The sequence below is a fragment of the Neovison vison genome, chromosome 5, assembly GCF_020171115.1.
Source record: "Neovison vison isolate M4711 chromosome 5, ASM_NN_V1, whole genome shotgun sequence".
In the NCBI taxonomy this organism is placed as follows: domain Eukaryota; kingdom Metazoa; phylum Chordata; class Mammalia; order Carnivora; family Mustelidae; genus Neogale; species Neogale vison.
In genome coordinates this window covers 13,448,686-13,460,756 of record NC_058095.1, presented here as the reverse complement: position 1 = coordinate 13,460,756, position 12,071 = coordinate 13,448,686, and the positions used below count along the sequence as shown (strand labels likewise).

At 39.8% G+C, this 12,071-nt stretch overlaps 1 protein-coding gene across 1 annotated transcript in view; it reads left to right on the top strand.

Moving 5' to 3' along the window:
• PSMD12 (proteasome 26S subunit, non-ATPase 12) overlaps positions 1 to 8,539 on the top strand; it is a 28,941-nt gene extending 20,402 nt beyond the window's left edge. The window contains exons 7-11 of the mRNA XM_044247594.1: positions 67 to 201; positions 1,906 to 2,018; positions 3,414 to 3,588; positions 6,922 to 6,999; positions 7,863 to 8,539. Of these exons, the coding sequence (XP_044103529.1) occupies positions 67 to 201; positions 1,906 to 2,018; positions 3,414 to 3,588; positions 6,922 to 6,999; positions 7,863 to 8,072 (711 nt within the window). The 3' untranslated portion in view covers positions 8,073 to 8,539. The remainder of the gene's footprint in view (positions 1 to 66; positions 202 to 1,905; positions 2,019 to 3,413; positions 3,589 to 6,921; positions 7,000 to 7,862) is intronic.
• Positions 8,540 to 12,071: the final 3,532 nt, after the last annotated feature.

Here is a 12,071-nt window from a genome sequence, read left to right as displayed (position 1 = left end):
TAGAAGTGTTTGGAAAAAACCTATACATCCCAATTTATTTTATCAACCTTTTTTTTTGTTCCCCAGAAATTAAAGTTGAAATATTATAATTTAATGATTCAGCTGGATCAGCATGAGGGGTCCTATTTGTCTATTTGTAAGCACTACAGAGCAATATATGATACTCCTTGTATACAGGCCGAAAGCGAAAAGTGGCAACAGGTGAGAACGTATTCTTATACTTGGTTGATACTTACTAGGAGGAATTGCATTTTTTATTTTGAAATGGTTTTAACTTCAGTAATTATATGCGGTCGTGTGTGCTACTTTCTGTTCTGTGTGTTGATAATTCAGTTTATCTTTACTGATCCAAACAAATTGTGGCAGTATTCTACATTACCGCTTTTGAAGAATGTGGCCTTACTGTTTAAAAGGGGGGACACCTAGGTATCTCAGTCGGGTAGGCATCCTGCTCTTGATTTTGGCTCAGGTCATGATTTCAGGGTTGTGAGATCAAGCCCCACATCAGATTCTTTCTTTCCCTCTTCCCTTCTCCCCATGCGCAAGCATGTTTTGAATAAATAAGTAGATAGATAAATAAAATCTTTTAAAACATAGGGATACCTGGGCGGCTCAGTCTGTTGAGCATCTGCCTTCAGCTCAAGCCATGATTTGGTGGTCCTGGGGTCGAGCCCTGCTTTGGGCTCCTTGCTTAGTGAGGAACCTGCTTCTCCCTCTCCTCCTGTTCCCCCTGCTCATATTCTCTCTCTCTCTCTCTCTCTCTCTGTCAAATAAATTTAAAAAGAAAAAAATTTTTTTTAATATTTTTCAAGATTTTATTTATTTATTTGAGAGAGGGAACATGAGCAGAGGGTGGGGGCAGAAGGAGAAGCAGATTCTCTGCTGAGTAGGGAGCCCAGTGCAGGACTCAGTCCTGGGACCCTAGGACCGTGACCTGAGCTGAAGGCAGATGTTTAACTGAGCCACCCAGGCACCCCCCCACAAAAAAATTTTAAAAGAAAAAAAGGCAGGGTGCCTGGGTTGGCTCAGTTGGTTAAGCAACTGCCTTCGGCTCAGGTCGTGATCCTGGGGTCTCGGGATCAAGTCCCAGATCGGACTCCCTGCTCAGCAGGGAGTCTGCTTCTCCCTTTGATCCTCCCCCCTCTCATTCTCTCTCAAGTAAATAAATAAAATCTTTTTGATAAAATTTAGGGGTACCTGGATGGCCTAGTCGTTAAGCATATGCCTTCAGCTCAGGTCATGATCCTGGGGTCCTGGGATCGAGCCCTGCATCGGGCTCTCTGCTCATTGGGAAGCCTTCTCCTCCCTCTCCCACACCCCCTGCTTGTGTTCCCTCCCTCGCTGTGTCTCTCTCTGTCAAGTAAATAAATAAAATCTTCTTTAAAAAAAAAAAAAAATTTATAGCAGGCACGCCTGGCTGGCTCAGTCAGAGCACGTGACGCTTGATCCTTGGGATCATAAGCTGGCTGGATGTAGAGATGACTTTTTAAAAACAAAAACAAAATAAAATAACGTGTGTATAGCAGGTCACTTACTAACAAAGGTTATAGGTAAAAGACCGAGGCATTACTTTGGAAAATTATTTCACAAAACTGTTACAAATAGTTTAAATGTATATTACATGTTTGTGCTGCTAATTTGTTACAATAATTTTTCCATATACATCTGGCACCAAGTAGTAAATCAAGTTAGCATAGATTCACTGTAATTGTTTCAGAGAAACATATGACAAGAAGCCACAACAAAGGGCAGCTTGGCAGGATGCTTATTCCCTAAGACTTTCGAGTAGAATACGAAACATGAATACATATATGACAATTCTCCCATGATTTTTTAGTTCCTGCCAGAGGTTCCGCTTTGTTTCTAAGCTTGTTTATAATCCATTGTGTTGTACATGATTTTTAGGCTCTGAAAAGTGTTGTCCTCTATGTGATCTTGGCTCCTTTTGACAACGAACAGTCAGATTTGGTTCACCGAATAAGTGGTGACAAGAAGTTAGAAGAAATCCCTAAATACAAGTAAGTACTTTTTTAGCTTGTACAGTACCTCTCAGCAGAAACACTATTTTGAAAGAAAATAGGTTAACCTGTGTGTACACCTGCTGAATTTGGTTGCCGATAGAGAGTGTATTGGTGAATAAAAATAGAGTTCATAAAGTAGTGAAGTGTTAGTTCCACGCTGCATTAGGAATTAATGAGCTAATAACATGCTTCATTCTAAATCACTTACCAAGGGCGCCGCCTGGGAGGCTCAGTCAGTTAAGTGTCCGACTCTTGGTCTCAGCTCAGGTCTTTATCTTGGGGTTGTGAGTTCGGGCCTCACGCTGGTCTTCAGGCTGGGTGTGGAGCCTGCTTTAAAAATAAAGAAAGAGGGGCGCCTGGGTGGCTCAGTGGATTAAAGCCTCTGCTTTCAGCTCAGGTCATGGTCCCAGGGTCCTGGGATCGAGCCCCACATCGGGCTCTCTGCTCAGCGGGGGAGCCTGCTTCCTCCTCTCTCTCTGCCTGCTTCTCTGCCTGCTTGTGATCTCTATCAGATCAATAAATAAAATCTTTAAAAAAAAAAAAAAGAAAGAAAGAAAGAAGGAAGGGGCGCCTGGGTGGTTCAGTGGGTTAAAGCCTCTGCCTTCGGCTCAGGTCATGGTCCCAGGGTCCTGGGATCGAGCCCCGCATCAGGCTCTCTGCTCAGCGGGGAGTCTGCTTCCTCCTCTCTCTCTGCCTGTGTGTGATCTCTGTCTGTCAAATTTAAAAAAAAAAAAAGAAAGAAAGAAAGAAAGAAGCCATTCATGAGATATCAAGCTCCCTTTAGCAGCTTTTGGTTAATTAACCATTTGATAGAATTCAGTCTTCCTAGTGTGGCGTTCTGTGACTATCAGTAGTGTGTACCATATAGAGCAGACCTGCGCTTCCTGTGCACAGTGGGCTTTTATTTATTAAAAGCTGTCTTTTCTTTATCTGTCTCGTTGGTAAGTTTACCTTACTTATTCCAGAGACTGGCAAATATATTGCAGGAGGGAGCAGGATATTAAAAAGGGGAATGCTCCATTCAGAATTACTGTGGAAGAAATGGTAGCAAAGTAGGTAAAATAAATAATAATCAACTTAACGTTTTGTTCTACAAGTAAAAATTTGTATTTAAACATTTGCTGTTATAGGGGCGCCTGGGTGGCTCAGTGAGTTAAGCCGCTGCCTTCGGCTCAGGTCATGATCTCAGGGTCCTGGGATCGAGTCCCGCATCGGGCTCTCTGCTCAGCAGGGAGCCTGCTTCCCTCTCTCTCTCTGCCTGCCTCTCTGCCTACTTGTGATTTCTCTCTGTCAAATAAATACATAAAATCTTTAAAAAAAAAAATTTGCTGTTATAGTACATGAAATATCATTGTTACAGATTTGCAGTATTAAGTTTTATACAATTTACAGGGATCTTTTAAAACTTTTTACCACAATGGAGCTGATGCGTTGGTCCACACTTGTTGAAGACTACGGAATGGAATTAAGAAAAGGATCTCTTGAGAGTCCGGCAACTGATGTTTTTGGTTCTACAGAGGAAGGTGAAAGAAGGTGGAAAGACTTGAAGAACAGAGTTGTTGAACATGTAAGAACCTGGCATGGTAGAGATGCCATTCTGAAAGTAAACTTTGTCACATTTGAGCACAGACTCTTATTTTTCAAGTTTTTGATAGTCAGATGTGGCTTTTTGGAGGTTATGTCTTTAATTCTTTGCCCTAGGATTTTTGTGTTTTGGGTATTTTTGCTATGCCCAATGTGGTAGTGATGTAAATTTGTTGTTGGAATGTTTATTGTGTATTTCCAAAACCATATCCAAATTTATCTCCTCCCTCTTATTTCCCCCTGCCATATTCCCCCATTTTTGGCTTTTCAGGAGAAAACAACAACAAAAAAACCACCTGTTTTAGCATGCTTATTTTGAAGGGACCCTCAAGTATCCAAAATTTTAGGGACACCTAGCTTGCTCAGTCAGTAAAGCATGTGACTCTTGATCTTGGGGTTCTAAGTTTGAGCCTCACATTGGGTTATAGAGATTACTTATAAATAAAATCTTAAAAAAAAATCCAAATTTTATAGCCTATAAATGAGAAAGAATTTCTTAAGAATGCAGGGGATGATTGTGGGTGAAAGTTCTTTTTTGATACTTGCTTGGTAGTTTTGGGAACAGGTAGCAAGTCTTAAAACCTAATCTTTGATATTCTTGGTGTCACTATAAATTGAATTATCTCAGTATTCATTCACATAACAAACATTATTGTGAGCCTTCTCTGTGCCAGACACTGTACAAAGTTGTGGGGACATGTGGGAAAGTAAGACATGGTCCCTTGTCTAGGGAAAAAAAATAAGTTATAGGAAAAGATGCATTTATAAATAAAAGTATTCTAGATATCAGGGCACAAATGGTTGTCACGTGGAGTGGAATGTAAGTGGAGAGTTGATTGATTCTACCTGAAAGGGGGCACCTGGCTGGCCCAGTTGGTAGAGCATAGGACTCTTGATCTCGGGGTTGTGAGTCCAAGCCCTGTGTTGGGTGTGGAGGTTACTTAAAATCTTGAAAAAGAAAAAGAAAGATCAGGCTAGATCTGCAGTAATTGACACAAGAGATGAGATTTGTAAGAAGAGTACCTGGTATGTAGGCAGACGCAGTAGTCGGAGCAGGAAAAACAAATGCCTCGAGATCGGGGCTCAGTGAGGAAGAAAGTCGGAGATACGGAAAGGGTCTGGAACTTACCAAAGTTTATACACCGCAGTAATGGAAACTTGGAGTTGAGGGGACAATGATCTTACACAGACCATTCCGGCAATAAGTGTGGAGAATAGATTTGGGGGAGAGACAGGAATAGAGCTGAGAAGACTAAGTGAAGGCCCCGTGTGGGCTTCATCAAGGTGTAGTAGCTGAGGGATTGAAGAACGGATCGGATGGAATTATTTTAAGAAGGAAAATCAGTAGAATTTGGTCATCATTGATTACATTTTAGGGATGAAGGAAAGGGGGTCTAGAATGATTGTCCTTCCTAAGAATTTGGTGTTGCCATGGACCCTAATAGAGACAGGAGGAAAGACCGTTTCAAAGATCAGTTAGTTTTCTCTCCCCGCTGTTCCCCATTTTTTCTGTGAATGCCATTGTTTTGTTAATAACATAGATAATAATAAAGGGAGCAGTGGCTCAGTTGGTCAAACATCCTACTCTTGATTTTGGCTCAGGTCATGATCACAGGGTGGTAGAATCGAGCCCCCTTTAGGCTCCAAGCTCAACAAGGAGTCTGGTTGAAATTCTCTCTCCCTTTCCCTTGACCCCTAGCCCCAGCACACTCACTCTCTCTAAAATAAATTAATAAATCATTTTTTTTCCAATTTATTTACTTTCAGAAAAACAGTATTCATTATTTTTTTACCACACCCAGTGCTCCATGCAAGCCGTGCCCTCTATAATACCCACCACCTGGTACCCCAACCTCCCACCCCACCCCCCGCCACTTCAAACCCCTCAGATTGTTTTTCAGAGTCCATAGTCTCTCATGGTTCACCTCCCCTTCCAATTTACCCAAAAGCACATACCCTCCCCAATGTCCATGACCCTACCCCCTTCTCCCAACCCCCCTCCCCCCAGCAACCCACAGTTTGTTTCGTGAGATTAAGAGTCACTTATGGTTTGTCTAAATCTTTTTTTTTTTTAAAGAATAGTAACAGGAACCATTTCCAGTGAAAATTAGGAAATTTAATTTCAGGTTACCTTTAGTTACAATGATGGTAATATGGTGTTTTAAGATGCTCTCAATCATTTTTGGAATCTGAACCTTTTAAATATTTGTGTCATAATTATTAAAGTTTAACTTTAGATTCTTGCATTTAGTATTCTAGCATTTAGCATTTTTGCATTTAGCAAAAACTTTTTAGTATGTTTCTGTGTTTTTTTTTTTTTAAGATTTCATTATTTGACAGAGAGGGAGACAAAGAGGGAAAAACAGGCTTACCACTAAGCAGAGAGCCTGATGAGGGGCTGCATCCCGGGACCCTGGGATCATGACCTGACCCGAAGGCAGACGTTTAACTGATTGAGCCACCCAGGTGCCCCAGTTTTGATTTTTTGTTTTTTTAAGATTTTATTTATTAGGAGCACTGGAGTGGCTCGGGATTAAAGCCTCTGCCTTCTGCTCAGGTCATGATCCCAGAGTCCTGGGATAGAGCCCAGCATCAGGTTCTCTGCTCAGCAGGGAGCCTGCTTCCCTTCCTCTCTCTCTGCCTGCCTCTCTGCCTGCTTGTGATCTCTGTCAAATAAATACATAAAATCTTAAAAAAAAAAAAACTATCTCAAGGGGGAGGGATAGAGGGAGAAGCCTCTGATTGATGTCAGGCTCGATCCCAGGCCCCTGGCATAATGACCTGAGCCCAAGGGAAATGCTAAACTGACTGCCACTCAGGCACTCCTGACTATATATATCTAAAAAGAGTTGTGGAGAGTATTCAGAATAACTTAAAAGTAACTGCAGAAACCAAAATATCTAAATTTTGCTTTGTTACTGACGTTTAGAACCAGCTTCATTCCAGTGTGGGCTATAGAGAAAAGCTCTGAATTGGACATTTTAACTAAACCTATTTGGATATAAGAAAAATAGAACTATTTGGGGCGCCTGGGTGGCTCAGTGGGTTAAGCCGCTGCCTTCGGCTCGGGTCATGATCTCAGGGTCCTGGGATCGAGTCCCGCATCGGGCTCTCTGCTCAGCAGGGAGCCTGCTTCCTTCTCTCTCTCTGCCTGCCTCTCCATCTACTTGTGATTTCTCTCTGTCAAATGAATAAATAAAATCTTTAAAAAGGAAAAAAAAAAGAAAAATAGAACTATTTGAGTATGAAAACAAGTGGGTTTTTAGCTTTACTGATGACTGTCGTGTGTCCTTCTTGCCCTCTGTCCTCTCCCCAGAATATTAGAATAATGGCCAAGTATTACACAAGGATAACAATGAAGAGAATGGCTCAGCTTCTTGATCTGTCTGTTGATGTAAGTAGTTTGAGGTGTTCGTAGCCAGTCATTTTGAATACATGTCAACTGACATGTAAAAATTGAATGAGAAAATCAATTTTGTTTTATTATTTAATTTTAAGTTTAGGTGGCAAAAAATAACCTAAATATCAAGTTTATAGTTACATTAATATTATGTGTCCCAGTTAAAATGTTCACTTAAGTATGGTAGTTTTACATCGATTCATCTGCAGTCCAGGGTATACATTTCTATAATGAATACGTCTGGGTTTCCAGAAATGAACCACAGAAAATGTCAGGGAGACTTGACTTCACTTCCCTTGCAGAGAGAGGTCCCAGGTCACATTAGAGGAGCACTGGGTTCAGGTATGGGTTCCTGTTGGCGACATGTCCACCACCACGGAGGTGGGGGTCAAATGAGGTGATCCAGAAGCCACTTCTGTCACCAGAGTTTTTCAGTTTAGCTAAAAAAGAAGAATCACGGATGTTAGAGGTCGAGGTTTGATCCTTGGTTGCCTCATTACCTCCTCACATTTCTGGACAAGGGGCTGAGAGTCTTAGAAGTGAAGTGTCTTGTCCTTGGCTACATAGTTGCCAGTGGCAGAGCATATGTTGTAACACAGCATTTCTGGAAACAAGTTATCTTTATAATGGTTAGGGGGAAACATGTAGACCAAGAGTGGACCGAGCTGCTGTCGGCAACAGGCTGGCTGGTGCTGCACATAAAATAAGTGTATTATTACAGGAAGTCAGCAGTTGCTAGCTATGAAGAGTGAATTTTAGCTCCGCATATTCTTAGGTCAAGAGTTATATTTTCCTTGTATTTTATTAATTGTCTGTATTTACCCTGTCTTAATCCAAGTTGTCTCTCTCTCTTGCAGGAGTCAGAAGCTTTTCTTTCGAATCTAGTAGTTAACAAGACCATCTTTGCTAAAGTAGACAGGTTGGCAGGAATTATCAACTTCCAGAGACCCAAGGATCCAAATAATTTATTAAATGACTGGTCTCAGAAACTGAACTCACTGATGTCTCTAGTTAACAAAACTACACACCTCATAGCCAAAGAGGAGATGATACATAATCTACAATAAGGGTCTCAGCGCCCCTAGTGCTTTTAGAAAAGAGTTAAAAGTGGAAGTCGAAAAAAAGGACTGTTCTGGTGTATATGTTGGGGTTTTTGTTTTTTGTTTTGTTTTTCTATTCTCAGCTCCTTTGTCTAAAATGTAAAAGATAGTGAATATGTTTAAGACCCCTTTTGACCTTTCAGTTCCCTGATGTTATCATTAATTTTGCATTTGCATTTGGTGCAAAAAAAAAAAAAAAGACATTTCTATTGTCTATGTACTCAAAAAATTGTGTCATAACTTACCCAAGTGTGTTTTTCTGTCATTTGAAAACTTTTTAGCTATTATTTGTTCTCATTCAGCTAACAACCATAATTATAATAACAAAAGCAGTGTATGCACATTGACTTTCTATAGTTACCTGTGTTTCTGAACATTTTGTGGGATAGTGATTTAAGTATTTTTTAAATAAAAGAAATTCTGTTGTAAAGCTATCAATTATTTGGTAGAATTTTAAAAAACAACATAGGACATACAAGAACATTTGGGATAGAGTTGTGATTTGTGAAGAATTTGTATTCTAGATTGTGGCAGAAAGCCTGTAGTCCGAGTGTATGTAGCGTGATCTGGTAGGCTGAAGACAACATAGACATCACTTTTTTCCCCTTGAGTCATACTGATTTCCATCGGAGTAGCTTGATTATTTTTATTCCCTTTCCCTGACTTGACCAGTTGCTGAACGAAATCAAGTGACATTGTGTTGACACAGTTTAATACACACAGTCATTTTTATAAGATTTCTTTGTGGCTTTCACTTAAGGGTCTAATTACATCATTAATGTTCCAAATTCATTATCTTCTTATAGGAGCTTTAGTTCCAGTATATGAACACTGGATTGTAACCTAAAATGTTTCAAAAAATGACAACAACAAAAAAGACTCAGCCACCCTCTTAGCAAATGGCATAGTATTGACTTTTTTTTTTTTTTTTTGCAGAGGTTAACAGAAGTAGTTTTACTGTCAAAAGAAACATCTGAAATCAATTAATAGCAAATTTTGGAAGTTTTTAAAATCTTGATTTATTTCAGGGAAAACTGAAGAATGAGACAATGAAACAATGTTAGAAGCTTATTTAAAATGGTGTTTAAACAAAGAAAGTATGAGGTCTACTTTTAAAAAGTCCAAATGAAGGGAGTGGGAGAAAAAGACATTCTGGAAATAACATTTTTCATAATTCGTTTTCATGTAATGATCATTAAATTGTCCTACTCCGTGATCCCAGGGCTGGGGACAATTGTGGGATCTCTGCTATTTATGCTGAGTCATTGTGAGTAATAACCTGGTATTAAATCTAATTCTGTTCTTTGGAAATTTAATGTATCGGTCACATTAATAACATAAACATCTGCTACCACTTATCTTTAAAAATCTAACCAAAAATATGACAAGGAACATCAGAAGTTCACACTAGCAGTAGGAATATGGTTTAAATTTTCTTCTGAATGAAAAGGATAGAAAATAAAATAATTTTGTATTGTTAATTTGTAAATCAGGTTGGAGCTAATTTGAATCTAGCTTCTCATTAACTCCCTAACTCATAACCCTCGCACTTGCCAGACCGAGGCTATTTGGCCAAGTACTTGGTTGTTGTAAAGATCTCAAATGACCTTCTTTGGTCTTTATTTAACATGCTTGCCCTCAAACCAAGCTCATTGTGTGTTCTGTTTTGGTACCATTTGTAACTGTCCCAGTAACTGAATCCCATTTGGTTTAACTGCTCATCCAGCTCTTGTTTTTTTCGCCTCCAAGCAAACTTAAATTTCTTAGTGTTACAAAGAAGAATCCATTAACACAGGGCAGTAAAATATTTGAGATGTTCAGAACCCCAAATCCCAGCTTCCATTTCAGATCTAAAGCTAGCTGTTTATGAAAAGAATAGAACCACTTTGTTTTAAATAAGGAAAAGATAGTACTTCACTCCTTTTTGGTTTCATTAGGTTACTAACAGGTGACAAGCCACTGTTTTTTGTTTTCGTTTTTTTAAATGTTTTTTACCCTTTTATTTTTTATATAATTTATGTTTTTATTTTAGAGTTCAGTAGCTACTTCTTGTAATTACCCTCAATTTCCATATGCTCAGTAATCATTGGAAAATTAATCTTTAAAATCCATACTGTTTCCTTCTCTCTCTCCTACATGTTACATGTGTGATATAAGTACATAATTCACATTGTTTTTGGCTCCTGAATAGAGCTGCAATAAAAGCACTAATTTGTGGGTGTGTAAAAACCTGTAGAATAAACTCATACTTGTAAAGATCACTTCTTTTTTCAATTCTCTTACAGAAAAGCCATAGGTTTTTCATTCTTTCAAAGTCAGGTTCTCTCCATAAATCTTTTCTCAGCGGTGGGAAAACATTGTGCATGTTTGTTTCAAAAGCCAGCTGGTTGGTATTTTTCCCCCGGGTTCATTCTGATCTGAATTCAGTGACAGGCTATGCCTTCCTGGCTCGTGAGCCATGGTTCTCCAACGTAGCCCATGGCAGACTCCCCAGCAGGGCACGCTCCCATCCCCAGAGTTTCTGATCCAGGAGGTCTGGGGTAGGGCCCACGAATTTTCATTTCTAGCAAGTCCGCAGGGGTTGCAGATGTCGCTGAAAATACTGCATGGATGTGAACATCGGTACTGTGAGGAGTAAGCCAGATACTTACTCTGTGTGGTTTGTTTCCAGTCTCGTGATCCGAGGTCTGGTTTTATCTTGCTTGCTGACATGTAGAGAAGTGTTCTTGCTTTCTGAGTGGATGTAAAGCATTGTCTCTCAATATTTACCATGTTGAAAGAATTGAAGATTGGGAAAATCTCATCATCTTGCTGTCTGTTTCTTTATGAGATTGGAAACTATGTTTATCTTGGTATCCATCATTTCTGTTACATAGTAGAAATGTAAATGCTTATTGAGTTAAATTGTTTCTTAACCAATTAATTTTTTTAAAATCCTTCCTATACCTTTCTGGGATTTTGTTTTGATCCTCAGGTCCAACTTTATATTACCTGTAAGGGTAAAAGTCAGTGGCATTAATTATATTCACAATGTACAACCATTACTATTTCCAAAACTTTTTTCAGTCATTAAAAAATATATTTAGTGGGGCACCTGGGTGGCTCAGTGGGTTAAAGCCTCTGCCTTCGGCTCAGGTCATGATCCCAGCGTCCTGGGATCGAGTCCCACATCGGGCTCTCTGCTCAGCAGGGAGCCTGCTTCCTCCTCTCTCTCTCTGCCTGCCTCTCTGCCTACTTGTAATCTCTGCCTGTCAAATAAATAAATAAATAATATTTTTAAAAAAATATATATATATATATTTAGTAAGTTCTGCACGCAATATGGGGCTCAAACTCACAAACCCAAGATCGAGTCACATGCTTGGGGCTCCTGAGTAGCTCAGTCGGTTAAGCTTCTGTCTTCAGCTCAGGTCATGATCCCAGGGTCCTGGGATGGAGCCCTGCATCGAGCTTCTGCTCGGTGGGGAACCTGCTTCTCCCTCTCTGACCCTTTCCCTGCTCATGTGTTCTCTCTCTCTCAAATAGTTAAAAAAAAAAAATCCTTTACTGACTCTGCCAACCTGGCACCCCTATTTCCAAAATTGTATCCCAACCAGAAGCTTAGTTAACCATTAGGCAGTAATTCACCATCCCCCCACCTCTTCCCTAGTCTCTTGGTAGATCCTAGTCTACTTTGTGTTTCTATGAATTTGCCTACATAAGATACTTCATGAAAGTGGAGTTATACTGTACTTTTGTCCTGTGTCTGGCTTACTTCATTTAGCGTAATGTTTCCAAGCTTCATCCGTGTAGCATATATCAGAACTTTGTTTCTTCTATGGCTGAATCGCATTCCAGTGTATGGATATACCACATTCCGTTTGTTCATCTCTCAGTGGTCACTTGGGTATCCACTGTTTGCTTCTTGTGACTAGTGCTGCTATAAATATGGGTGCATGAGTGTCTGAAGTCCTGTTTTTGGTTGTT